Source organism: Betta splendens, chromosome 22 (assembly GCF_900634795.4).
Source record: "Betta splendens chromosome 22, fBetSpl5.4, whole genome shotgun sequence".
NCBI classification, from domain to species: Eukaryota; Metazoa; Chordata; class Actinopteri; order Anabantiformes; family Osphronemidae; genus Betta; species Betta splendens.
The window spans coordinates 7,171,380-7,198,814 of record NC_040900.2 but is presented as its reverse complement, the minus strand read 5'-3'; the positions used below and the strand labels follow the sequence as shown (position 1 = coordinate 7,198,814).

The 27,435-nt window shown below is 50.9% G+C and overlaps 2 protein-coding genes across 15 annotated transcripts in view; both read right to left on the bottom strand.

Annotated features, from left to right (window-relative positions):
• tnika (TRAF2 and NCK interacting kinase a) overlaps window positions 1–10,046 on the bottom strand; it is a 36,801-nt gene extending 26,755 nt beyond the window's left edge. For 3 of the 13 annotated variants that reach the window (XM_055505825.1, XM_029139924.3, XM_055505827.1), the window contains exons 1-2: window positions 9,675–10,037; window positions 3,068–3,133 (exon numbers count right to left, since the gene is read on the bottom strand). In XM_055505825.1, the coding sequence (XP_055361800.1) occupies window positions 3,068–3,133; window positions 9,675–9,731 (123 nt within the window). In that variant the 5' untranslated portion in view covers window positions 9,732–10,037. Of the gene's footprint in view, window positions 1–3,067; window positions 3,134–9,674 lie in introns of all 13 variants that reach the window. The other 10 variants (XM_029139926.3, XM_029139929.3, XM_055505828.1 and 7 more) reach the window with 6 other exon arrangements.
• Window positions 10,047–11,472: 1,426 nt separating this feature from the next.
• pld1a (phospholipase D1a) lies at window positions 11,473–26,287 on the bottom strand. Of its 2 annotated transcripts, XM_029139936.3 has the most exons (25): window positions 26,112–26,287; window positions 20,736–20,972; window positions 20,411–20,580; window positions 20,164–20,306; window positions 19,960–20,071; window positions 19,668–19,733; window positions 19,298–19,356; window positions 19,124–19,216; window positions 18,389–18,541; window positions 18,125–18,274; window positions 17,770–17,853; window positions 16,947–17,028; window positions 16,678–16,788; window positions 16,415–16,600; window positions 16,071–16,284; window positions 15,863–15,991; window positions 15,610–15,728; window positions 15,242–15,355; window positions 15,030–15,140; window positions 14,854–14,942; window positions 14,576–14,739; window positions 14,365–14,499; window positions 13,735–13,888; window positions 13,519–13,636; window positions 11,473–13,363 (listed from the first exon to the last, which is right to left on the bottom strand). In XM_029139936.3, the coding sequence occupies exons 2-25, from the start codon at window positions 20,938–20,940 to the stop codon at window positions 13,139–13,141; spliced, it is 3,186 nt and encodes a 1,061-aa protein (XP_028995769.1). In that variant the 5' UTR covers window positions 20,941–20,972; window positions 26,112–26,287; the 3' UTR covers window positions 11,473–13,138. The 2 variants fall into 2 exon arrangements, with proteins under 2 accessions (XP_028995769.1, XP_028995770.1); XM_029139937.3 differs by lacking the exon at window positions 19,668–19,733.
• Between the last annotated feature and the right edge of the window lie 1,148 nt (window positions 26,288–27,435).

Sequence of the window (27,435 nt, the reverse complement as noted above, 5' to 3'; positions counted from 1 at the left end):
CACCATCAACCTTTTCCTTTAAGTCAAACAAACAACCAAGCGGACGAGCCAACAATCCTTAATAAGATCAGGCCTTTGAGCTGTAAGGTGCTAATAGAGGAGCCTCTGTGTTGTGGTGCACGGTCTTAAAAGCTTTAAGCGTCAGACGACATGCCATCACATCAAGGCTGCGTTAAACGTGTTAGCGATTGAACCGCAGAGCTGCTTTTGTGCAGCGTCACCGTCCCTCTCCGCTCGCACGCAGGCGCGCATCTGCGTGCGACAGAGTGGCTGGTGAATATTTAACGCGTGCGTGGAGCACTTTCGCCTGAGGGGGAGCCGAGTGGATGCGTTCTGTCACCAGAGAGAGAGAGACCGGTCGCCCGCTGCACGAAGACAGCAGAGAGACACACACACACACACACACACACACACACACACACACACACACACACAGTCGTGGTTGTGTTCTTGTGACCCACATATGATTTGTTGATTTGTTGCCCTCTCAAGTTATCCTCACATCCATCAGTAAGAAAAATGAGTTTTCACGCGGCCATGACGAGGAGCTGCGATTAATCAATTAACCAATCAATCAGGCCACCTCCCCCTCATCACCCACCGCTGCCGCGGCTCCCTGTGAGGCGAGGGAGCGCTTCCACCGTTGTGGAGGACTCCAAGTCCCATGAGCATCAAAAATTCACGAGCATCGGGCGGAAAGCGAGGAGGAGGCGGCAGAAACGCAGAGGTGTGGTAAAATAAGGAGAGTTAGGCTGTCGAGGCAGGAGTGGAGGGGAGAGGCGTGGAAAGGCGGACCAGGAAGCGATGGAGGAGCAGATGATGACAACAGGCGGAGGCAGCTGAAGAAAACAGCAAGCGGGAGGAAGATGGAGGTTAGTGAGGGGAGAGAATGTGTTTAATTATTCAGCATTACCCATGTTCTTTATTTATGGGCCTTTTAGAGCAGCCAGGAGCAGCTATATATACACATACTGTAGGCACAGGCTGCTCCCTGAAGAACAGAAAGGATGACATGATCACATATGGAGACGAGGAAGCAGAGGCTTGATGAGAAACAGAACCATGAGAGGCCAAGCTAAAATTCTTTTTGTCCACAGCATCACTGTTTTAGCTGACAACAACTTTTCAAAAGGTTTTTTTTTTTTTTAATTATGATGAAATCTGATGAGAGGAGAAAAAAAAAGAGATGCACAGAGTGAGGAAAGAGCAGATCGGTATCATTTAACTAGATGCTGTAATGGAATTGATGATAAACCTGTTATCTCCTGGTCCCAGACACACAGAGCTGCAGCGGCACCGCACAGCTGCTCTATCACCAGAAACATAAAACACCGCACTGACCGTTACCACGGCGCGTGCAACCGGACGCACACATCCCGTAAACCTACACACTCACCTAAGTACACACTTTAAAGGAAAACACACTGCAGCAAAAGGCCGGACTAGTTGCAGGGAAATGACCTGCAGTGTCTGATCTGAAGATGAAAAGAGATTTGGTAACTTTTTTTTTTAATTTCACAGTAACTGTCGACAAAATCTGGCCTATTGCTTGGTGAAACGCATCAAGACACGACTTGGTGACTCGCGGAGCACGTCGGAGCAAGAGTGGCCCCCGGCCACCGAGCAAATGGAGTTTATTTTTAGCATCCTAGCGAAGAGTAAAGTCATGTTTGCAGCCAGCTTGACTGTAATCTTTACATCTGAGCAGAAAGTCCTCACTCCACCTTTATTCAGTAAAGAGCAGTGACAAGACTTCATTGATCCAGGCTGAGGCAGATACACACACACACACACACACACACACACACACACACAGTGGTGTAATGTGCCTTCTTTCCAGTCCAGTTTGCCAATTCTCACAAGGCTGAAGGTCAATTTATCATCTGGCTGACTCTGATTTACCTGCTCACATGAAGCTGATGCTCTCCAGGCAGCTTGTCTATAAGCAGCCTCCACCGCGTGGGGAATTTAAAATGGGCCCTTTTTGCTCAAGCGACTCCGCTCCTTATCTGTATGTATGAGTCCAATCTTGTCCACTTTACATCGGTATCTGTTTCCCCGCAACGGAGGAGACATCTTCCAAGAGTAAACACCACGGAGCTTTGGTACCGGCCCGTTCTCGGCATCCTGAATATTCCGCGACAAACGAGACTGAACCTTGAAGCTTTGGGACAAGGCGCCAAAGCCAAATGCCTGAACCAGGGCACGTTTGGTTTATTCGCCACGTTATAATTAACACACTTTGAACTCCGCTGACCAGTACCCAACGTTAAAGGCCTCCATACCAACAGGCCGCCGCCGCTGCTGCCGTGGGCATTCTGTGGCTTAGTAATGAATAGGGACACGCCGGCCGAATGTCAGCCAGTAAATGAGCCATGACTTTCACCAAGGCAGCGCAGTCAGCAATAAATGGATCCACATAACTCTGCTGTTCTCTGCTGCAGCCGCACACACATACAGTACAGCACCTATGTGTGTGCACGCGTGCTAAAGGCCGTCAGGTTATTTCTAGACGTGTGGAGAGCCGCGTCCGACCTCTGCCTGACCTTCTGCCGGCTCCTCGCCATCGCCACCTGACCGTGACCCTCACGCCCTCCACAAACACATGTTTACCCCAGCCAGCGCGCCACCGGCTGCAGCCGCATCCTGGTGGAAGGAGGAAGTTCAGAGTGTGACGTGGAGAGAGAGAGCGAGCGGGCGGGCGAGCGAGCGAGCAAGGGGGACAGTGTTCTAAACGGCACCAGGAAACACCTGAGCCCAGCTGACAGCAGAAACCACAGCGATGTCCCAGGATCAGACCAAAAACAAGCACTTCCTGTGTCCCAGAGAAACGCTTCCCCCGGAAACTACTCACTTCAAATAGGAAAGTGTTAAATGATACAGAAACAAACAGCAATAAAAGAAGCAGAGTGTGACAGAGCAGCGCTGCAGCATGTTCCACACTTCTCCTCCTCTGGATTCAATTTTACATCTGCTCCATTTCTCTCGCACGGCTTTGATCCCTCGGTCACAGGGCACATTATTCCGTGCAGGCTACTCGGAGAGCGGTAGTGTGGAGGAACCTCACCTTGTACACCTGCCCGTAGGTGCCATTTCCCACCAGCTCCACCAGTTCAAAGATGCCAGCAGGGTCCTACAGAGGCAAAGCAAACAGGCGGGTGATTAGGACAGAAGGGGAAAAGATGCATTACAGGTCAGATTCAGATAATAACACCTCACACACATCAGACGCCTCACATCGTCCACACATCAGGTGAAATGAGTCATTGGTTTCAAGTGTCTTTTAACGCAAATTGATGGGCAGCTTCGGGTGCAGCCACACGCTCACTTCATGGGCCGTGGGGTCCATGAAGCAGCCGTGCCCACACTCTCGGTGTCTCTGTTCCAACAGCGGACTAAAAGCAGAGGGAGCTGCCAGAGCGGAGGTCTTGCTGGACTCACTCTGCTCGCGTTGATACATTGGTATGAAACCAAGCCGTGCTGGATTGTTTTAGGCTTGTGTCCAGGCGAGCTAATAATTCAAGCACATAGTTGCTAGGTTGCCAACACGGAACTCAATGCATCTCTGACAGGGAGCAGCTCAAACAGAGGATAAAACCCACTGACCTCTGAGCATGCATGCATACACGCACGCGCATGCACACACACACACACACACACACACACACACACACACACACACACACACACACACACACACACACACACACACACACACACACAAACCTCCCCCCTCCTCTCTGCCGCGTGTTTCTACAGCATTCCAACAATAGCTGGTATTCACACTCTTCTGCTCTCTCTCTCTCTCTCTCTCTGCTGTTCATCAAGCGCAGGCAAAGTCCATCCTTTACACTCTCTCATTTTCCCATCTTTCCCGGCAGTGTTTTCCCAGGAACGCCGAGGCCCTTTTGCAAACCGCTGCCCATTAAACCTTTTTTTAATACACACACACCTCTCCTGATTGCAGCATCCACACTCCTTATCTTATTAAACCGCTTTGGGGGACCTTGAGGTGGCAGCTCTGTCGCCCGTGTTAAAAAAAATGCTCAAAGTCATTATTCAGGTTTCACTTGCATGATAATGCCCCTTCGAACCGCCCCGTTCACAGAAATAACCTGCACACTCGTGTAGATCTGCTCTGGGCCTGATATGATTCTTGGGGTTTGAAAAGCCACACGTGCACACGCTTCCATCACACGCACGCTCTTTTTCTGCCTTCCACGTCGTTCTCGTCCTCTCTTTTATCTGAACAGTGGGCTTTTATAACGCTGCAGCCCTGAAGCAGGACTTCGGACTAATGAATAGAGGTTTAGGGAGCTGGAGAATGATATATTCTATATGCTGGAGATGTTTGCTGCTCCTCTCCTCTCTGCATAGGTTTGTTTCTGCTCGTCTCAGCAGGCCTGTCATCCTGTCAGCTGTTTTTCAGGACGGGAGCCTTGTGCTTTTTTCTCCTCTTCCCTTTCCTGTCGTTTTGTTTTGTGTTTTTTTCACCCCTTTATCTCTGCAGACACACACACGCACTTTCCCCCAACGCGCAAACGCAGACGTCTCAAGTACATCCACCCGCTGTCTCGCTCTCTCGCACTTTCGTAACCACGCGCGCACACTCGCGTGCTCTGCCAAAAGCGCACTCCTACACGAGGGTTAGTGTTCAAATGTTCTAACGAGTATGAGTGGGCGTCAAATGAAGAGTGCGTTTCCTACTGAACGCATGTGTGCGGCTTTTTTATTTGCTACCAGGCCTCGTGCAGGTAGATATTCTCTCTCTCTCTCTCACACTCACATTTCCTTCTTCTCTCTCGGTGTGTGCGCGTGCGTCTCGCAGCCGTGTGAGTTGACTCTCAGAGCCGCGTGCAAAGTTCTGACAGAAGCTCCCGAGACGCATCTGACGTTGGAGTGCGTTCGTGTTTTCGCTTTCACACAACTGAGACCTGCCAATAAAAAAAACAACCACTCGTGCAGGCGGGTGATGGAGAAGCGCAGCCGTGTAGAACTAGCACGTACGACGCGCTGCAGGTGCACGTGGGGAGCGGGCCACCACACGCGGAACGCTGAATGCTATTCATATTTTATAGGCCGCTTGCGGGACGAGCGCTCCCCGTTGCGCGCACGTGCGTGTTCGTGCAGGTCAGAATTCCCTGTGACTCCAGCTGCGTCGCTCCCTTCCCCTTTTTAGCGTTTAGCGCTTTTGCTGCGTCGGTGGAGTCACATGACGGCCACGTGAACTCGCTGGTGGCCGGTGAATCACCGCGCGCGTCTGCATGAAAGTGCTGAACAACGGTCGAATGCGGCTTGTAAAACAACACCGAAAACGCTGAGAGAGGAGAAAGAAATTAAACCAATAAAAGATGTGATGTTGAAGAAACCAAAGAATCCCAACGTCTGAAAGGGGGTTTATTCAAAACCTGATGACGCTGCACATTTTCGCTCTGCAGCTTGTTTTCACGGGAGACCAGACATCGGAGCGTTTTCCGAACCGGCACAGAATCACGCCTTTTCTCCGGCTTCTGTGGCGATATGGTTTTTAACGGGGCGTTTGATCCTTAGGGCTCGGCACTCACGCCAGGCCATTAGAAATAATGGCTTTTAGAGTGCACGGCTGCCGAAAGCCACGGCGGCACGTGCGCGGACTCTCACTGACAGCGTTCATCCCGAAACTCAGCCCCGATCCTAAACGAGGACATTCAGCGGTGCCACCGTCCATATCGCATCACCATATTTCAATAAAGAACATGTCCTCATTCGTGAGTTTCTATATCAAAGACTAAAGCAATGGGGGAGATGAGCAGTTACTGTGAATTATTAATCTCTCAGCAAACACTTGAGATTATGTGGTATTTTCTAGAACCCAGTGTAGTTCGCTGTGCTTCTTGTCTCAGACACTCTGATTCACTGCAAGTCCTTATCTGCATTTTCTGTGTGTGTGTGTGTGTGTGTGTCCCTCTCACTTTTTCCCAGATAACTCTTCAGACCTAAGTGCTTCCACTGAAGGACTAACGCTTGAATTCAGAGCAAACAAAGCCAAATCTTTGGAGCAACGGCTGGATTCTCACCAAAACGCCTGTGCGGGTCTAATCCGCCTGCCTTTGTCGACCTGTCATCTCACTGTCACTCAAAAACAACACAAAAGCGTCTGAAGTTACACGGAAAGCTGGACAACATCTGCTCCAGTTTCCTTGTTGGATCAGGACCAGGACGCTTTAACACGACCCAGCACGCACCTCTACATCAACCGCGTGTGACATGTTGATTAGAAGGAAATGGAATGCAGGACAAACAGAGGAAAGGCGTGAGCCAATACCACGGAACATAAAGCAAGGATTCCACCGAGGCGGACGTGAATCAGTGCAGGCGACGGTTTGCTAATCTGTGTACGATGGCGATAAGATCCGCTCTCCAAACAAAACGCTACGACCCAAAGGACAAAGCAATTCAGACCTCTTTCTTTGAGGAATCAGCATCGCGATGACGCTTCAGAGTCACGAATTAATCACTAACCGCCTTCCAACAGACGGGGCTGTTAGCGGCCCGACCGGTCGAGGCAGATGCCGCCCGCTGTCGCCCCATAAACCATAAGCACTGTTGTACCCACATAAACAGACCCACACCCGAGATGCTGCTCGTGGATGAGAAGCAGGCCTCGTTTACAACTAACGGAGAGGTGAGAACGATCGAATCAGACCCTAAAGCCGACGCCGCGGGGGTCGCGCTGGGGCTAAACCCACTAGTTGCTTTAGCCCAATTCCTGGTCCACCTCCTCCACATGTGTGCAGTTCATTAACGTTAGGAGTCGCAGATTATCCTAATCGCAGACTGATAACAAGCGTAGAGCATGGCGTTAGCGCGCAGCGTTAGCCCTGCGAGGCTAACGAGCCCGCGGCATTAGCCCCACGACGCTAACGAGCCCGCCGGACCCTCGCCTCGGCCAGCTCGCCGTGCAACACCTTTCCTGTCACCTCATGGTTCCCGCCATCCCCCTCCTTTCTTTCTCTCTTTCTTCTCGCTCGCTTGGTCGCCCCGTGGCTTCAGTTCGGGCCTCTTTTGCTTCCGTTGCGATTCAGATGCGAGGAAGAGATTGGGCTCCTACTATGACTTGTTTACATGCATGCGATTCCTTCTAGCGCTTCACAAGTGTGTGTGTATATCTGGAGAGTAAATCAGAGAGTTAGCGAGCAGCCTGTGCATACAAACTGCCTAAATGTCCTATATGTCAAATCATGATGTTGTAATGTAAGTTAGCTGTTAATTATTTTTCCTAATCGTCGCTAATCGTCACAAGCAGACCATCAAAGACTTGATGTGGCTTCATCGGTGACTCGAGGGGGAAATAGGTCAACTAGAAGCAACTAGAGTGGAAAGGAGGGTGGGAGGGAGAGGGGCATTTCTCAGCGACAGACTGCCATACAGTACATAGACTATTCATGAATAAGCTCTGTGTAAGCCCTGGGCGCTGCTGTGGCCCTGTTACTATGGCGTCGGCGCTGAGGGGCTGAGGAATGTGGCCCTACTGCGGGAACGGGGACGAGCGGCGAACGCGAGGCCATCTGAAGACGGGCCTTTTTCCCTGGGCTACTTTGGTCCCCGGTCACATCCCCGGCTCCTCTCTGCCGCCATCGATCCCCGCGCGTCCCGCCTTTCTCCAACCGCGGCCGCGTACCCTTTCATCCTCGGCCGCGTACCCTTTCATTTCGTCGCAGACCTCGCACCTGAGTCGCGCTCGTCGGCTGCCAGCGTGGCTGCGCTTCCTGCCGGTTCACCATCTGTTGCTCTCGCCGGCGGACTGGATGAACCCGCTTCTCACACCTCCAGTGTGTGTGTGTGTGTGTGTGTGTGTGTGTTTGTTTGTGCGCACGCGCTCACATCTGAATATCACTTCTCTCAAAAAAAAAAAAAAAAAACAACAGCACAGCGGCACCTCTGCTCGCTCCCCTGGCCTTTCCCACTCGAGTGGGACACGCTGCATGTGCACAGGTGCTGCTGATGATGCGTGACACGGGCAAATGTCACAAAGTCCTGACAAGGCATAAGAAAACAGACGGGGGAGAGGAGAGGAGGAAAACAAGGGAGAAATCTGCAGAAGCAGCAAACCCAAAAAGCCACTTCTCTACTTCCCATCAGCATTGTTTGTCTGTGTGTGTGTGTGTGTGTGTGTGTGTGTGTGTGTGTGTGTGTGTGTGTGTGTTGATCACTGTGCTTACGAACAGCTGAGTGCCAGCGAACCCCCTCCCATCACCACATACTGTATACAAAAACACTCAATCCCCCCTATCACCACCGCTGCTAGTATTTAACCCCCCCTCCCCCGTCAGAGCCAGCTGACCTACTTCCTGTCTAGCCAGTCCAGTGGTTGACTAGTGTGTGTGTGTGTGTGTGTGTGTGTGTGTGTGTGTGTGTGTGTGTGTGGGCAAGTCCAGACATGTTGAGGGATTATCCTGTATTTCCTCTTAAAGACTTCTTCGTCACTCTTTACTTCACCTAGAGATTACACGCCATGGCGCACGAGACATTTTCCAGGAAGCTGCGATGATGCACATGTGGGGAGAGACGAGCCCGTGGATGCGTTCTCTACGTGCAATTCAGGAAGTTCCTAAAAATTCCAGATAAGCCGTGCTTTAAAGCACCCCGGTGTCCCGCTGCTATGGCAGAGCGGTGCTCACACTGTGCTATGGACCCCCCCCCATCCTCCGGTTTCGGCCTCACTCGGCTCTGAGTGCAGCGTTTGTTGCAGGCACTGTGGTTCACGCTCCATCGTGACACATCAGGCTCGGCGCAGACAGGGCAGGGAAGGTGGGGGGGGGGGGCAACGCTAGGAGGCAGGCAGTCAGACGGACAGACGAGGTGCTGCAAAGCCAGGCGATAAACAGAGGCCGGGCGGAGGAGAGGGTGAATGAAGCAGGTGAACGAGAAGACGGAGGAGACGGAGCGCGAATGAGGAGATTTTAACAATAAACGCAGACACAGTCAAGCGGAAAGAGACACACGAAGCAGACAACATCTGCTCTGTGCGTGTGTGTGTGTGTGTGTGTGCGTGTGTGTGTGCGCGTGATGTGGTTTGACTTATCCGAGCATCAGATCTGCCTCAACTGAAACCATTTGTCGTTCCGCTGACTAGAAGTCAGACAGACACCCACAAGCAAACCACAGCCATCCAAGGCGACAACACGGGTATCAGCACACGCACAAACACACACGCACACACACACAGCACATGACACTGACTGTGTCTGTGCTGTGGTTTGATCCACACACTCTCTGAATGAACAAAGGAACTGACTACTGACTGGATGCAGCTTTGATGAGAGACGGGGCTACAGTCGCTACGTGTTGCCACTCTCCTGGTTCCCTGCAAGTTCTCCAAGGCTGGCTGATCCGGACGCGCGAGCCCGACAAACCGGGTCAGCAGAACCACAGCACGGGCCTGAAGCCAGCTGTCACCTCACTGACAGCCTATATAGAATCTGACGTATAACCCGACACATTGTGGCGGCTCGTCTCCCGCAGCCTCCACTGCTCTATTCGGGGGAGCAGCGCTGTCAGGTGCACGAAGGAGACAAGCGTGCACGCGCGCGCGCACGCGCACACACACACACACACACACACACACACTCGCCCGCGCGCACACAGTTTGTTCCACATTGAGAATAAGGCGTGAAGCGCAACGTTTCTCTCACCCTCAGAGCGGTCAGGTCGATTTCGTCCAGACTCCGCGCCGGGGAGTCGCTCGCCATGGCGGAGGGCGCGAAGAGCCGCTCTCGCTCGCCCGCTGTCCCGACCGGGGCCTGGTGCCGTCACGGCTGCGTGGCTCCTCTGCGCCGCACGCTCTCTGCCTCTCTCTCTCGCGCGCGCGTGCGCGCGCGCAGCGTGCGACGGCGCGGTTCTAACGGTTCCCACCGTTGGAGGGGAGCGCGGAGCTAGAGCGCAAAGGCGGAGACGGGGAGCGAGGGCGCCGCGCACGTCGCCGCCTCCGGGTCCATGTCTGCGGGATGAAGACGCTACAGAGGAGGGTGAAGCTGCTGCCGCTGCCGCTGCCGCTACTGGTCCTGCAGCCGCCGCTGTGACAGCCAGTGAATATACAGAGCGCGGTAGGCGGGGGGAGCGCGCCGCTACTGGGCCGGAAGACCACGCCTGGTGGTGGGCGGGGTTTGGGGAGGCACGAGGGAGTCCCGAACTTTTTTTTTCTTCCCAGTAACCGTGGTGCCACAGATGCTGCGTTAGGAACTACAGCAGCATATATTTTAATATACGTACTAGTATAAGTCATTTGTTAGAGAAAGTAAAAATGAAAAGATTATCTTACTTATATACTTCACACAAAATGTAATACAGACCATTGCTACTATGAATTAACCAGCTGTCAGCTCGGAATTTAACAGCTTTAGTATCTTATTTATTTTACTAAATTAAGCAGTTGTTAGATTTGCAAGTTTATTTAGGAACTCAGTAAACGTTTTTATTTGTTAGTGTCTTAGATATGGCAGTTTGTGTCAGCTTGTGATAGCTATTGCAACACGTGTTTTATTTGGGTTTGTGTCTACGTGTGTTGACAGTGATGTGTTTACTGCCACACTGTAAAACTCAGTGCCAAAGACAACCCAACGGTCAATTGCCTCCTATCGAAGCCGCTGTAAAAAGTCAGTATAAAAGCGCACAGACATCTCACAGGAGGCCTATGAAGGGCGTCTGTCTGTCTGTCTGTCTGTCTGAAAATGCAAATTTAAAATTCACAATAGAGCCACATAAGCAACAGACAGTTTAAACTAATCTCTCACGTTGCTATGCAGCTTCTCAGGTGGGAGCAGTTTTCCACAGAATTTCGTCGCAGGCTCCCTTCTTGTTGACGCTTGCTTGCTGAAGTGTTTCCTCAGAACTGCTCTTTTGTTGTGACTCACACCCACGGTCCCTGCAGCACATTAGAAGCATGACTGTTCTTCATAATTATACACCAGGCCATAATTTACTACATCTAATAATACTATGGTTTGCCTGTTATATAACATCTGGGACAGTCTTGTTGCATAATAAGGCAGTCTCAGGTTGTAGCTTGTAGCTAGAGTATCATTGCTGCTGTTTGGAGACTTAGATGAACCTTTAGGCATCTGCATCTTCCGTTGCCTTTTCACAAATTTTTTTTATCCTACACACACAAAGTTGCAGATTTTCACCAACTTTGACGCAATCACCACATCGTGCCAGACGTTGCACAGTGGTGTGCACAGCGTCCCAGTCTCAGGTGAAACTTTATAATTAGGAGGCGTTGGTAGGTGGCTGCTAAACCGGAGCAGAGACCTGGGGAACGGGTGTGTGTTGGTAAAGGTTGGACCCAAGAGTGTTTTGTCAGTCAACTTTCTGAGTAACCATAAGCAAAAACTCTAAAACCACTTCTATTTACAGTCATAAATCAGTCTGACATTGATGAGCTGATTCATATTTGCTGCTTGTTTTTATATTTACAAGAAACGAAACAAAAAGCCCCAAAGAGCATTTTATTTGTTTGCCATTTAAACTATGAGTTACATCGTGTTAAATGAAAAGTTAGAAGTTAGAAATTCAACTGTACATAAACACTGAAAGTGAGAAACAGAGGTCAGCGGGTACAGAGTCGTTGGTACATGTCGGTAATTTACTGAGAGTTCAAAGAACGCTGGATGATTCATATTTAATAAATAACGCACTGAGAAACACAGCAAGGGTAAACTACGCAATGCTGCCAAAATCAATAACAATAATGTAGCTAAACATTTATGCTTCATTTAACATCTGTCAATTTCATGGTCCCATTTTAACAACATGTCTTTATCCGATTCAGAAAAAAAGAATATATTGTTTCCTCAAATAACTGCATAGTTACAAGCTGTCACTTCACTGTAAAAACACACGATTCGAGCCAAGTGGAGCTATTCACGTTGCCGAATACCCAGGACTCACTGCAGCTTCACAGTCAGTGTTCATCACCTTCAAGCCAATGTGTTTAAACCAATTGTTGAATTGAAATGAGCACATGAAGAAAAGCATGAGTGGTTCTTAAACTTCATATCCAGGAAGGGGGGGTGATTCATTAAGAAGTTCTGGCAGGAAATATTATATTTACACACAAAATAAAACAATCACCTTCCTGATCATCTTCAAAAATAGTTGTATGCCAAAATACGGTGTATGGAAAATGACAAAAATGTTAAAACTTCTGGACATAGTTTCTGGTGTTTGGTGCATTGGACACTAAAGCAATGAGATCTGAGAAGCTGAGAGATCCATATTCATACAGTATGAGGACAATATTTTCTGGAAGCTGGCGCCATCTGCTGAGGAAAGTGGAAACTGCGTATTTGAATACGCTGGACGATTGTCTCATCCACTGGCACAAACACGTTCATTCTGAAGTTACTCATCATGCTTTTGCCATGTTGCCATATATATATATATATATATATATATATATATATATATATATATATATATATATATATATATATATATATATATATATATATATATATATATATATATATATATATATATATATATATATATATATATATATATATAAAGCAGTGGTGATGTTCTGTGATTGGCACACAACTGGTGCACAAGTTAGTAAATCATGCTCTACCACTCTGGAACCAGTAAAACTGTCGGCTGTGGACCGGTTGTACAAGGAGGAGCCTTCAGCACACAAACGCGCACACCGGACAGCACCACGTCAGTGATTCGCATGCGCTATCGTCGTCTTAGCCTCACCTAGAGCTGAATATTGATTAGTGCTGTATTAGTTTACTGTATATTTAACCACATCACCCTGGTCCCATCCTGTCCAACGAGTTCACATTGTTCACATTGGAATTTTCTTTCCAATCCCAGGATCGTATGTTTTTCCTGATCACTGGTGACATCACGTGTTCTTCATATATCCTGTAACTTAATGGGTTCCTCGTCAAGGGAACTGCTGGTTAGTGTTTTCAGTAGAGTTAGATCGGAGCGATTTGTCAGCGCCCTTGAGTCTTGTCAATCTAAAAGTACCAGCGATAAATCTCTGTCTTGGATTCCTTACTAGTGCTCATCCTGTCCAACGACCCTCACAACCCAGAGACTCCGCTCAAGATCCTCCAAACAGCTCCACCGGGCGTGTAGTTGAGAGGTTTTAGGTCCAGATCTCCGTCGGGACCATGGCCTCCTTGGTCCCGACCGAGGGCATGAGATTGTGCTCGGACAGGAAGTCCAGAGGAAACTGCACCAGGAAGCCACGGATCTTGTGCAGCTCCTCGTGAGCATGGGCCGGGTCAGTCTGCGCCAGGCCCGGCTTGGACTGGAAGTGCTCCAGCTCAGACATGTTCCTCACCAAGGATGAAGGAAGGCAGCGAAACACCTGCAGCAAAACACGCGTGCAGAAAGGCTTCAGTAAAGCGAACAGTGACAGCAAAATGCTTTGAGCTCCACCATTCTTTCTATGCGAATGTCTTTTCTAACTCAAATTATGGATGTGCTTCGTTTCCTGGGTCCAACTCAAGCTTTACAACCCACCTTCTCATAAATGGTGGCGTTCCGTCCAGCGGTGGTCATCCACACCTCCTTATAGAACCGATCACTAATGGGGTCCGACACGTCAATGCTGGAGTCCGAGTGACCTCCGAGGATGGTTCTACAATAACAGGGGATATACACTATATAAGATCCGATTCACGCATCAAGCATCAAGTATCAAGTAAATAAATCAGCTTATATCGTCTCTTTGCGCACCGGAAGCATTCCAGTCGGAGTTGGAGTGCGTAGGGTCCCGCTTCATACTCCTGTCCATCCATCACAGAAGCCACCTTTTCACAGTCCTCAACAATCACAGCCACCTCGCTGTCGCGTTTACCCAGCATGCTTCTGTCGTTGATGTTGGCGGAACCTGAAACACAAACACACAATTATTATTATTATTATTATTATTATTATTATTATTATTATTATTATTATTATTATTATTATTATTATTATTATTATTATTATTATTATTATTATTATTATATCATCATTATCAATAATAATATTATTTTATTCTTATCTCTTAAATATTATTTTAAGGCTTTATTCGGTTATTGAAGGAGAATAAAGACACTAATGTAAGACAACCTGTGATTTCATTGGTTTCATTAGGGTGAACTGCACCTGTTGAGCCAGCAGGCGGCACTGTGGTGCTACGCGGCATTCAGCACGCTGTATTTAAACCGTATTTGCACATTTCTTTTGCAGCACACATGGTGAAAGACGGAAATAGAGACAGACTTCGCACACTCCTCACAATCGGCAGAGCGCTCGGTTTAGAAAAGGGAAGGAGACAGAAGGTGAGAGAGAGCAGATGATGGCGATGAGAGACGGACGGACCGATGATGACTGTGTTGTCGTCAGCGATTAGCATCTTGCTGTGGACGTAGATGAGCTCGGTGACCAGGCGTCCCTCCAGCTCGGCGTGAGTCCGCAGACCAGTGAAGGAGATGTAGTTCATCCACTGGTCGTCCACTGGACACAAGAGAAGTCAATAAACAAATCAATAAATGCTATTAAGAGACCAGAAAAAGCCATTTCATGTACTTACTCTCTCTTTTGAGTTGAGAGATGATGGAGTACTCTCCTCGAATCATAGTCCTGTAGTTGAAGTGCATCACCGCCTGGATGGCGTTCCCGCCTCCTGTGGTGATGTCGCCCTCGAAGCCGGGGAGCAAAGGGGTGACCACGTACACGCGGTACTTCCTGCCTTCCCTACGAAGACACGGAGAGGCGCCGACACTTCACCGAGCGTCACAGCTCCCAATACACCCTTCCTGTTTCTACAAGTAATTGGTGTAAACCGCTGATTCAAATCAAAGGAAGTACTTGTGAGCCCGGACGATCCGTTCGATGATGGCGTCGCCGATCTTGTTGTGGACCGTCCTGGTGTCGGCGCAGCTGATGAAGAACTGGTTCTGAAAGGAGACCGTGATGCTGCTCAATCCGACCACGATAAAACCTCAGATATTTCCCTTTTCCTGCCAACAATCATCAAGGCGTACCTCTATGTAGATGTAGTGTTTGCTCTTGGCGATGACCTGGACGTAGGCAGTATGGATGGACTCCTCGTGGTACTTGATCCCCGCCGACCAGTCGGCTGCAGAACGCAGCACCTATCGCGCGCGGACGCACAGCGTTGCAGCAGCAATACGCGGCCATATCCAGTATATATATATATATATATATATGTCATCATATATATGGTGATATATACCTGCACTTTGGTCTTCACAGAGTTGGGGACCTGGTACTGGAGCTCATCGGCGGTGGAGTGAGACTTGGGCAGCAGGAACGGATAAGACAGGGAGCGATACTTTGGCTTCATGATCTGCAGGAAGGGAAAAGTAAAAGCCTGAGGAAAAGCCGGCGCCGTGGAAAACATGAGTGTGATTGTTCCACTGTTCAGCCATGTTTCCTCAGATTGAGCCAAGACAAATTTTGCCATGCACTACTTTTAGGTGAACAGGAGGTTTTTTGGCTTCATCAAATAGGTTCAGAAATGTGAAAAAATGTGAAAATGTGACGATGGACTGTTCAGTGTCTGTGTGTGTGTGTGTGTGTGTGTGTGTTGCCTTCAAGTGCCTTAGTGAAGTTCCAGCGCTGAATGAAGTGTCTGGCGACGTCGCGGGCCGCTCTGCCGTGCACCGCCGAGGCGATGTCGTGCCAGGGCATTCTGGGAGTGGTGTACCTGTCGATGAAGTCTGCGGGGGAGAGGGGGGAGTCCCAGAGAGAGGCAGCAGTGAGCGGGGTCGCGGGGGTTCAAGCACAGAAGCTGTGTGTGTGTGTGTGTGTGTGGGGGGGGGGGGGGGGGGGGGGGTCGGTGTGTGGAACGGACCGTCGAACGGCTTCTCCAGCTGGATCCAGTCCTTGTAGACGAAGTTGCAGTAGTCCTTCCCGTGCCAGAAGCGCGTGTTGCCCTGCAGCTCGCCGACGCCCGTCTTCAGGCTCCGCACCGAGCCGCTGCCTGCAAGCGCACACACAGAGTCACCGGTGAATGGGCCGCTAGCGGCGCCCGCGTCGTCGACCCCAACCCCCCCCCCTACCGGCGCTGTCCACGCTGCTGACGCTGTCGGCGTGCTGCAGGTTGTGCTTGTGCAGGTGGATGTGCAGGCTGAAGCGGGCCCTCCTGTTGCGGCCGATGCCCTTGAGCCTGGGCAGGTCGGCCGGCTCGCCGGGCGGCGTCCCACGCCCGTTGCCCCGGGAGACGCCGTCGGCGGAGGACGCGGCCTTAGCGGGCGGGGGGTTGGTGGAGCCGGCCTGGGGGCGGGAGGATCACACAGAGAACCATCCGGCGCTTTATTACGGCATTTTTCCATATTAGCTTGGTTCGTTAAGACCTCCCACGGCGCTTCTTCGTTGAACCGCTCGGACCAGCGCTTCGACCCACCTGCTCCGGCGCCACGGAGCGCGTCACGCTGCCGACGTCCGTCAGCCGGTGCTCCCTGTCGTCCCAGCGGCCGTACGCCAGGTCGATGCCGCCCACGAAGGCCACCGATTGGTCCACGACCACGATCTTCTCGTGATGCGCCCACAGGTAAACGGAGGAGGACACGTGGTCTGGATGACGCATCACCTGCACCACGGGACACAGACACAATGGCGTTAGGACCAGACCCCACAGGGACCCGCGCAGCGATGGGCGTCACTTACCTTGATGTTGGGGTGAAGGTGCATGAGCGTCCTCTTGCTGTAGCCAGAGTTTATGCCCAGCGCCAGCTCCACCTCCTTATACAGCATCACAAAGATCCTCACTCCCTGTTGCTGTGGACACACAGAGGTCAGTATGAAAACAGGGTGCACGTGTTTTCCACACCTAGACATCCCTACCGCTGTGTCCGATCTCTTTCATGAAGCTTGTTGAGCAGGGAGGAGCTCATGCGACGCACAGACAGGGCCGATTTGTCATTTTTATTACTTACTGCTTTGCGTTTGAGGATGCAGTCGAGTCTCCACCTGTTGCCCTCCACCACGGGTCTCTTCAGGAAGATCTCTGGACTCAGCCTGCGCCGAAGCCGAAAACAAACACGCACATGCAGCGACGCAGAGGGACAAAGGAGACAAACGTGTCATTCACTGTCAGGCGACAAAGTGAACTGTAAATATAACAGACATGACATAATGATACGGCCTCATGAGTCACTCACATTGGCATCCCGAGCTCACACGACTAATGCCATTGGCTCACTTCACACAGACCTTATTGGTTGGGACCATAAGCCCAGTGATTACAGCCTTGGAACGGAGGGATTTCAGCAGCGTGGAGCTCAGAGGGAGCGCGGACCACTACAATTTAAACCTCACGCTGCAGAAACAAACGGGGAGATCCGATTGGAGGAACCCCGGGTGACGGAGAGAAACGGCGGGAGACGCGCCACGAAACGTCACGCGCTGCAACAATGCGGTCGCCGTGACAACAGGCTCATTCTGAGGCGCGTGTCGCGGAAAAGATGGGACCCACGCATCCTTATGTAAATAAGATGACAAATAAAACACCTCCACTTTGTCAAAAACTGCATAAATGCATCAGTGCCACGTGGAGGAAGAGGAAGAACGTGCTAGAAATTAATAAACAGAGCGATAGTTCCAACGTCTCTCATTTCAGCTCTCACTTCCTCCTTTTCGCCCCTTGGTGTTTGACATTAACCCCGATTTTGTCTAATTATTGTTCCATGCTGACGTCAAAGCAGGACAGAAACAGCTCACTTGGCTGCTTTCACACGTCGGCGACAGGCTGACACTCACCACCAGTCGGTGATGAAGATCTCCTCTTTAGCCTCCTCCAAAGCATCGGCCACATCCTCCATGTAAGTCTTTCCATTTACATACCTGCGGAAAAATATTATTACTAGAGCGGCTGGAGCCAAAGCAAACACATCCGTCACACGTGCGTCATAAACTGTTAAGATCCAGGAGTTTAGTCTGCGGCCAAAGCTGCGTGATCGCGACTCTTGCTTTTTTCCACTACTGCAGCTCACATCGTTGCATTGCAGCATGCAGTGAATGAGTGACAGCACAGTGGCCTGACCTGAAACCGGGCAAAGCAGCTGCGTCTCTCTGTTATTAATCCACCAGCCGCCCTTCAACCCAGCATAGTTACCACTTGGCAGGGATGTTTTCCTGCTCCTGTGCGAAGGATCCGAAGCGGTGATCTCGCAGAAAGGCCTTGCCGTGACTCCTCACGAAGCTCTCAATGCTCTGACCCCACCAGCGAGCGTGTCTGTAGCTGCTGCACTTAAACACCAGAGTCCTGAACGGGTACAGACACATGGAGGGTCTACCAGTTATACAGGGGGAGGCACACGCACACACACACACACACACACACACACACACACACACACACACACACACACACACACACCTGGACAGAGTATCAATCCGGACTCCGTGTTTGGTCTCTGTGTCTTTCGAGTCCATCTTGATGCTGAACTCTTTATCCACCAGCAGCACAAAGGAGATGGCCCCCGAGTCCGGCTTCATGTACAGCAAGCACGAGTCCTTCACCACTAGCCAGCTGCAAAACACACACACACACACACATCAGAACGATCCACTGCGTGACTGTCGCTGCTGATCGACGCTTTGCAGCAGATCGTTCCTCCTATTTCTTAAGCTAGCGAGCGACAGGCTGGAGGAAGAAGGGGGTCGTAGGTGGACGGAGTGGCTGAATGTTGCAAACGTGTGGGATTTATTGTGAAAAAATATTTTAAAAAATAACAAGCCGTAAAAATCTGTGCGTGATAGGAGACTAACGGACGAAGGGCGGGGGGTTCAGCTGCTGTTTAAAGAGGCGACAAACACTTTGTTACCAGCAAATTAAGGACAAATTAATCACTAATGATATTATTTGACGTCCACTGCGTGCGCGTCTGTAGCCTCGTGTCTTCTCCCTGCACCCACACCTCCACAGCCTCCTGCCAGGAACAGTCTGGCATGTATCTTCTCCTTTGTACACAATATCTATCACACCTACATTCCTGGAACGATTCCCAGGAAAGATAAGCCGGGTTTTAGTTCAAAAAGATGAAAATCCTGCTCCCTGTAAATGACAACAGCCTAGTGTTGAGAAGACAAAGGGCGGGGGGGAAACACACACCGTTTGGACCAGCGGTAACAAGCCTGGGTGTGTCCGCAGCAGTTCATGCCGGGGATCCGGTGTCCCCCCGAGCGCTTGTAGATCATCCCCTCCCTGTCAGAGACAAAAAGGGGGACAGGGCTTTAGAACCCGACCCGGTGGATCCGGTGCAGTGGCCCGACGCGGGGCACTCACAGTCCTTTGGGTCCCAGGTCGTGAATGAAGGACATCTGGCTGACGTCGATGAACTCCATCTGAGGGGAGACAGGGAGAGACACGTTCCACACTCCGACCCGTCAGCAGAGAGACGGACTGAACTAGCGCCGAGACGTTAGTGGTATTAAAGGCAACCAGCACGTCAGCACACAACAACCAACAACATGAAGGATGCCTTCGTCATAAAAGTGAAGTAGTGGTGGAAGCCGATGTGGAATCTCGAATCGAACACCCCCCCTTTGTGCAGAATACCGTCCACTAGAGTCTGTACTCCCACAAAGGCAGAGCTATGCTGGTGTGGACACCTGAACTTGTGCAGACAGTGTGCGAATGCGTCCCAGCTACTCACAGTGTGGTGGTACTGGAGGTAAAAGTCCATCCTCAGCAGCTTGTTCAAATAGTCCTCTAACTGTTTCTGTAGGAACACACACACTAGGTTTTGGCCACTGTGAGTATTTTTATGGCAAAAACACCAACATGCACAGAATCCTGAGCGTTGTTTTGAAGCGGTAGTGATGCAGCGACCGGTCAGTAGGTGCCGTGGAAACGAGCAGGCAGAGCTCTAGTTAAGATGTTACAGGTGTGAAAAACCTTGAAAACCCAAGTCAAACCAGGCGGAGGCTCGGTTCTACGCTACGTACCCGTCTGCTGGACACCTGCTCGTCTCGCACCAGCTCGTCCCCCCCTCCCCTCGGCAGCGAGGGGATCTGCCTCACCTCGCTCTTCCTCACCGTCCTCCTCCTCACCGTGTGGCTGAGACAGAGGAAGGAAGAGGCGGTTCGATTACAAAATAAAAGCCCGCGGCCGCCTGAGAGTGTGGCTCTGCCTCCGCCCGGCGGCCGGACCTGCGCGACGGCAGCGGGATCATCATGAAGGCCTTGTACGTCCTCAGCTCCCGGTGCAGCTCCAGGAAGTGCTTCTCCTTCCGCTTGATCATCCAGGTGAACTCACCGTGCTTCAGCTCTATTTTAAACACGGCCGGCAGAGACTACACACACACACACACACACACACACACACACAGAGCGGCAGCAGTGAGGGTGAGTGTTACAATCCTTCCTCTTCTACCCGTCCTTGCAGGCGGCGCCGTACCTTGTTGACGCTCCTGTGGTGCGACAGGTTGAAGCGGTCCTGAGCGGAGGTGAAGCGCTCCACCTCCAGGATCCGGGCCACGATGGCCACCTTGGGGAGGTAGACCTTGGCGCCTTCCTCCTTGAAGCCCACCGTGGCGTACACCTCAGCAAAGGGGATGCGAACGTCCCCTAGGAGAGAGAGAGAGAGAGAGAGAGAGAGAGAGAGAGAGAGAGAGAGAGAGAGAGAGAGGGATGCGGGCGGTGAGCGTGGTTCTGGTGTTCGGGCCCGTGGGCGTGAGGTCAGCACCGGAGCGAGGAGGCGGATCCCGGGAAAGGAGACGCACCTACGCAGTTCCGCTCGCCGTCGCTCAGCCCTCCGCATCGATCCTCCACCACCAGCTCCCCGGCATCCAGGTTGTCCAGCTCTCCGGCGTCGTCCAGGTCCGACATCTTGCGGCCGTCGTGCAAGTCCAGGCCCGCCGGGCCGTCCGAAGCGTCGGGGCTCACCAAGGTGATGCTGCTGCTGGTCGGATGAGTCCCGCCCCGCATGTTCAGCACTCGGGCCCCGGAGCAGGGCGCGTCTACAGCGGGAGACAGGGTCAGGGTCGCCGTAGCTCGACCTTTGACCTCGCAGGGGTCACGCTGTTCACCCGAGGGCCACACATGAGCCCGGCTCTCATCTAAGAGCAGCTCAAGCAAGCAGCTACTATTAAAGCATTCACAGTGCATTATGAATAACGGTGATGGGGAGGAGACGGCAAAAAATGACCCGTTTCCTATTTTTAGTCATGAATCATATTTAACATTAAGATAAAGAAAATGATGAACAGATGACTTTTCTTTTTGGGAATCCACGTGACTACACTTCACTTTATGATTCATACAATGGAGGAAGTTTAAACTATCAGCTCACCTTAATATAAAGGTAAAAACTGGGCTTCTGCTGCTGCAACTTTCTTTCAAACAGACAAACCCATATTTTAATCAGATCCCTGTATTTTATTGCTCTAAATTGCACTATTGCTAAATCTTAACGCAGACGCTTTCGTTGACTAAGCACGCGTCACCACTCACAGCTGCTACACAGTCACGCAGCACAAGTTACGCCTCGGAACCGCTCACTGGCTCTTTTCAGCTGTTGGAACAACCAGAACCCCTCAGGGCTTTGTCTGAGATCAGCCGACCTTCACCGGGCTCTAACTCAACTCTGATCCAGCTCCATCGCCGGTGAGTTCAGATTGTGTGTGTTTAGTGTGTGTCAGCGTCCCCTGCTCCATTATCACAGCTCACTCTGCTCCAAATAAACCTATTAGTATAAAAAAGGAGTGGAGCGCTTGCAAAGATCTGGCAGGCTTGTGATAAAAGGCCGTCGGCTGAATAAAAACAGGAAATGTGACCTGGGGTTTACACAACAAGCAAAGCTCCTGTGATGAGTTGTACAGTCACACAACAGTGAACGCAGCGTCGCCACGAAGTAGTTCAGTGCGAACAGGGAGGAGTGGGGAGAGGTGGTGGTGGGGGGGGGGGGGGGGGGGGGGGGGGGGGGTCAGCGAGATCCAGGTGTGAATCCCCGCCGCCGCCGAGCGCCGCGCTCCATCACGCGGCTGAACCGGCTCACACACGGCAGCCGCGCACCAACACTCCCTCTCGGAACAAGCGCCGGCACGCTCGCGCCGTCGGACCAGCAGTCGCCGGCTTCCCGCCGCGAGGACCCGTCTGACTGCTTTGAGCTGCCGCAAACTTTTCCACTCGTGTTGATCCCCGAGTCAGAATGAACGAGCCTGTAATGCGCATTCTACATTCACACACTTTCAACATCCGTCCTCCACTGATAATGATGTGCTTTTATCACTGTGAGGAATAAAGACCCACCCATCATCAGCCCCTGTTGTGTAAACAGAACTGAGGCGGCCGGTGTCCATAAATCATAGTTATCACCAGTCACAGTATATTAGGCCACTGCTGAGTCAGCGCTGTCTTACTGGAGCTCACAGCAGGGGATCAACCTTGTCATACAGCTGCAGCACTGCAATATGTGTAACTCTGTATATTCAGTCTGACTGTAATCGAGTAGCTCTTCGATGTTGCACTGGTGGTAACTTGAGCCTTGAGCAGTTCTTCAACCACTAAACCACAGAATCTGCATAAAATATGAAATATAACAGTTTCAACAGGAAGTGTCCTCAAACACGTGAGCTCTCGGCCTCCATTATTACGTTGCTTGGAGGCTTTCATGTTAATGAATAATAAAATATCTTTCTGTATGACTCAACAGGACTAATCAGATGCGGTTGACCTTTAAGAGGTATATATATATATATATATATATATATATATATATTATCTCCCTTTTCCAAGAAACTTTATGAGCCAACTGTTGAAACATGGACACGAGCGGTGAACAATGAAGCTGGTGGCGCAGAGCACTGTGGACGCCGGTTATCTCTCCACTCCACTCTCCGTTCGCCGCCGACTTCCTGCTTCCGGTCCCGTTGCCACGGCGACCGCTCTAACAGCGCGCGAGCTGCTCGCGTATAAATAACGACGGCAGCGGCTGAGAGCGTCCGCCTCCCCCGTCACGCGCCGCACCGGCGTGCCTCTCGAATGTCAATTAGTTGGAATCAACGCGCGGACGAGTGAAAGAACGTTGAGTGGGAGATGAAACGCGGAGGCTCGCGCGGTTTGGCAGAGACAAAAAATAAAAAAAAATAAGGCTGAAAAGTAAGAAGTGGAAACTTGTCAATCAATCGCCGGTCTCTCACTTCGCTCCACACGAGCCATTAAAACATATTGCTGCTGTGCACTTGTCACGGAGACGCCGATCGCCATTAATTCTAATAAACCCGGTGCTCGGAGTGCGACGTGTAACTTTAATGTGACTCATTAACGCGTCCTGATGGGCTCCCGTGAAGATTCGAATCATCCACGGTTTAATAAAGTTTTGCAGCTGCGTCACAAGCCATTAAAAGTGAAACTAATTTTACATGGAGCCAATCCTTGCTTCGCCTACGAGTCGTCTTCAGTCAGCTATTTAATTAAGCCTCCACATCTGGAAAAGCGCTGCAGAACAGCTGAGCCAAAGGAAATTAAGAACATCATTTGACATCTTGGTATAATATGCTCATTTCTGTGCTAATGCACAGGCCAGAATGTGGTAAAAGCCTTGAAATGTATGAACTGGTTCACGCATGCAGAGGATTTGTTCTTTTTGGGTTCTTGTTCATTTTAATCATCCCACATCATTGAATAAAGTGCACACACGTGACAATGTGCTGCTCTGCATGTCGTACTGTTTCTTGGTTTGAATCTGTTGCCAGGCAACCTGCGGAGGTTTTCTCGGCCAACGTCAATTCGTGATGCATTCATACTTCAGGTTCGTGCTCAGGCGAGAATTTGGTGTTTCCCTGTTGTCGTTCACCAGAATGAGTTTTTTTAACCAGGCTCTTTTTTACATTTATGAGATATAGATTATTATTTTAACATTAACCAAAAGAGAGATTAGAAACATTTGTGGCTACAGATGATTTATTAACAGGAGATTATCCTGTGAATGAAGCTTAAAGTTTAGCTATCTTTCAGAAAGGCTGCTCCGGGATCAGTCATTACGATCAATACTGTGCGTACAGTTGATTCATCTCTCACACAAAAAGACTCCTGGTGGTAAAAGTACATAAAACTACACGAGATTTGTTTCTGTTCTGTACCAGAGCTTCTTGTCTGCTAAAGAATCTGTCGTCCATATCAGCTGATGTCCAAAAAAAGACACAGGAAATCGAGTGTCTTGCAGGAAAATACTGCATTTACTGCCAAGTGTTTTTGATGCGTGTGGGCAGGCACTGGTGCTGGACCCTTCCAGTTCTAAGACCCATCCTCATGGGCTTGGATTCACTAAACGCTTCCCTCGTGCTAATGAATCCCACACAAAAGCAGGCAGAGATTCTTGAATAAAACAGATTCGAGCTGCATCACATCACATCTCCTTTTAAACTACGAGCCCCGGCGACAGCTCTTCGTCATCTCAGGCCCAATCGTCTTCATCAGCGACCTCTGCCCGCCTACTGTATGTTGTCGAGCTGCGGCTGAAACTCTCACTTCGGCCTCGCCGGCGGGGTGTGAGACGAGCGCAGAGGAACACGGCCGTCAGCCACTGATTACCTGCAGTGTCGAGTGTCGGGTCAAATGTGCATCTGGCCTATTCCTGGCTGCGCGATAACGAGCCTGACATTCACGGGGCGCCGCGGGCGTGTCAACAGCGCCTGTGCCACACACTCGCCAACGGATGGACGGCACAGCAAAGACAACGTAAACACAGCTTGGCATTAATAGACTGTAGAATAGATCAATTGGTGCCAAGCTCCTCGTGGCGCAGATGGTACAAAGCGAAAGGGAGCGAGAGAAAGAGAGGTCTGTGACACCTCGCGGTCTCTGCCCACACTAAAGCTGCCTATTATCTAATCCTTCGCACCACGGAGAGGGGGACGGGGACGGTCTGAGAGGCAGCGAAAGCAAGACGGCCAGTGGATGCGCTCGCCATCGTCGCCGCGGCGACATTCTGCTGGCAGCAACACAAGGCAGCATTGTGCTACAGAGAGGGAGCCTCTCTCTCTCTCTCTCTCTCTCTCGCTCGCTCGCTCAAGCTTGACTCGGCCCTAACACTGTACAACGCGCAGGGGACCGAGCGCTCACTCATGTCCCGGCCACAGTGACTCAGACTCGCCACAAAGTACAGGGAAAGGAGTCGGTGCCAGTCGGACCACGCCAGGTTGAGAAACCTGCCCCCACCTCCCAGAGAGGAGGGGTTCTGAGATCATCCCCAGCAAGATCCCTAGCATACGGTAAAACGGCAGTTATGTAAGAGGAGCGCGGGCGCTTGTGGACTGGGTTCTCCACCTCTGAGGTTCTCCCACCGTCCGGGTTGATGATTGATGCAGACTGAGCGGGAGCAGCTCGATGCGCTCCAGCACTCGGAGCAGAGCAGCGCTGAGGTCGAGCCTCTGGGAGAGAGGTCACTGACGATGCGCTCGGCTTTTAGATCGCTGGATTTAGGGCCTTTACATCCCGACGTGAGGGCATCCCGCTGACGCCACCCGCTTGCTCTACACAGTGCTTCAATCAAACGCACCCCTCGCATGGGCGGCCAGTAAACATAGGGCAGAGGCAGTGATGAGTAGGAAATGTCTACAAGGAAACAGTCATTTAACTCAGATGGAAATGGATGCAAACACATATTTACTCATTGTAATGAACATGTGTGCGATGGAGCTGGGGACGACGTGGCTCGTGGGAAAACTTCAGAGGACACGCTGGGGCCAGAGCTGCTTCCTGTTGTGTCGGCCCCCCCCGTGAGGCCACGCAGAAAGCGGCGAAGAGAGCGAAGCAACGCTGACATTCCTGCTGAAGCAACCAGCTTTCACAACAGGGCGTGAGGAGGGAGGAGGGGGGAGGGGGGGGAGGCAGCAGGCCAACACCCACCTGTGCATTCTTAAAACAGGTAACACACACTTTGAAATCTCTCCCCGTGAAAAAAAACAACGGCGAGGTGAGACATTCTCGCGCACGATCGCCCCTGGCAACCCAAGACCCAGACCTGCCACAGAGACCCCCCCCCCCCCCCCCCCCCACCGCCTCCTCCTCCCCCCTCCTCACCCGCCAGCAGCCCATGGACACAAATAGAGCAGAGCACACAGAGCAGCAGAAAGACAAGCGACCGGCCAACCAACCTGCTCCTCCCGTGGACCCACGGCCCACATGCTGATGTCTGACCCGTCCGCTCGGCACCGCTCGGCTGCTAAGACATGAGTGAGCAGAGGAGAGGTCCCACTCCCCCCCCCCAGCAGCGGCGCACAGCAGCTCCTTCTCTTCTGCAACTCAGTGAGAATGGCTGAGGAAAACTAACAGTGAACTCTGTCCAAGTCCTCGCACAGGGCGGGCTCTCTGAAACTCTGGACCAATCACAGGGTGAGCTCCCGCCACGGGCTGTTCCGATTGGATGAAAAGCCCTGCTGGACTTTTGGAGAGGAGGAGGAGTTCTCCTGGGCGAAAATAGCTGTGGTCCTCGGCATTATCTCATTTCACACGGACACTTTCCTCCGTAATTTGCTTTTGCTCTGTCTTTGGGCATATTGCACATGTTGTTGTGTTGGTTTATGTAAACGTGTTTGCATATTATGTATGTTTATGAATATTTATGGATACTGGTTGTGCCATAAACACATAAGATGTGATGTGTTCCCACCTGAAGAGCTCCTATCTAGTAAAATCGCTCCCATAAAACGCATGATACTGTATGAGCAAATTAGTCCTCGTTCAAGCATTAAATTAAATAAAAGCGTGCTCCGCCGCCATCTTGTGGCTAATGGGGGTACTGCATCCATCGCCATGAAAACAGCCGCCCACGTGTACAACAGCTGCCGAATGAGAGCGCATCTTGACGATTGGGACTTTAACCTTCAGTATAGTCTGTTACCACACCTAGATGACATCCAAAGGCCTTAATCAGCGCATCTGTAATTCACCAGGCTTGGCAAAGTCACTCATGCAAATGAAACAGACAAATGCAGGGAAGTAATAAATATTCGAAAACACAGCTACTGTTTATAGCTTGTTGCTCCGTTTCTCGACGCTATAAAAAGTACCAAAACGGAGGCAAAACACAACAAAGACAAAACTCCCACTACAACTAACACCAAAACACAGCCGTGACATTTTAATGAAGAACTCAGTGCTGCTGCTTTTAGCTCCCGTTCTCCCAGAACCCATCTGTGACAGCGGCGCGTTCTCATTACGCGTAGTTGCAGCACAATGGAGAATGTCATAGGTTAAGGTTCCATCGCATGAAAATAAACAGAAACACACTGTACACATCATACGCCCAAACACATAATACGGCTACTTACCAGAGAGGAGGGAAGTGATTCAGAGATGCCGGCGACAAACAAGTGTCCTGTTTGTGTTCGCACAAGTAGAAGGATCGGCCTCGGCCTCGCCTTCTCATATCGCTGGTCCTGAGTTTAATGGCATATGCTGTTAAACACGGCACAAAGG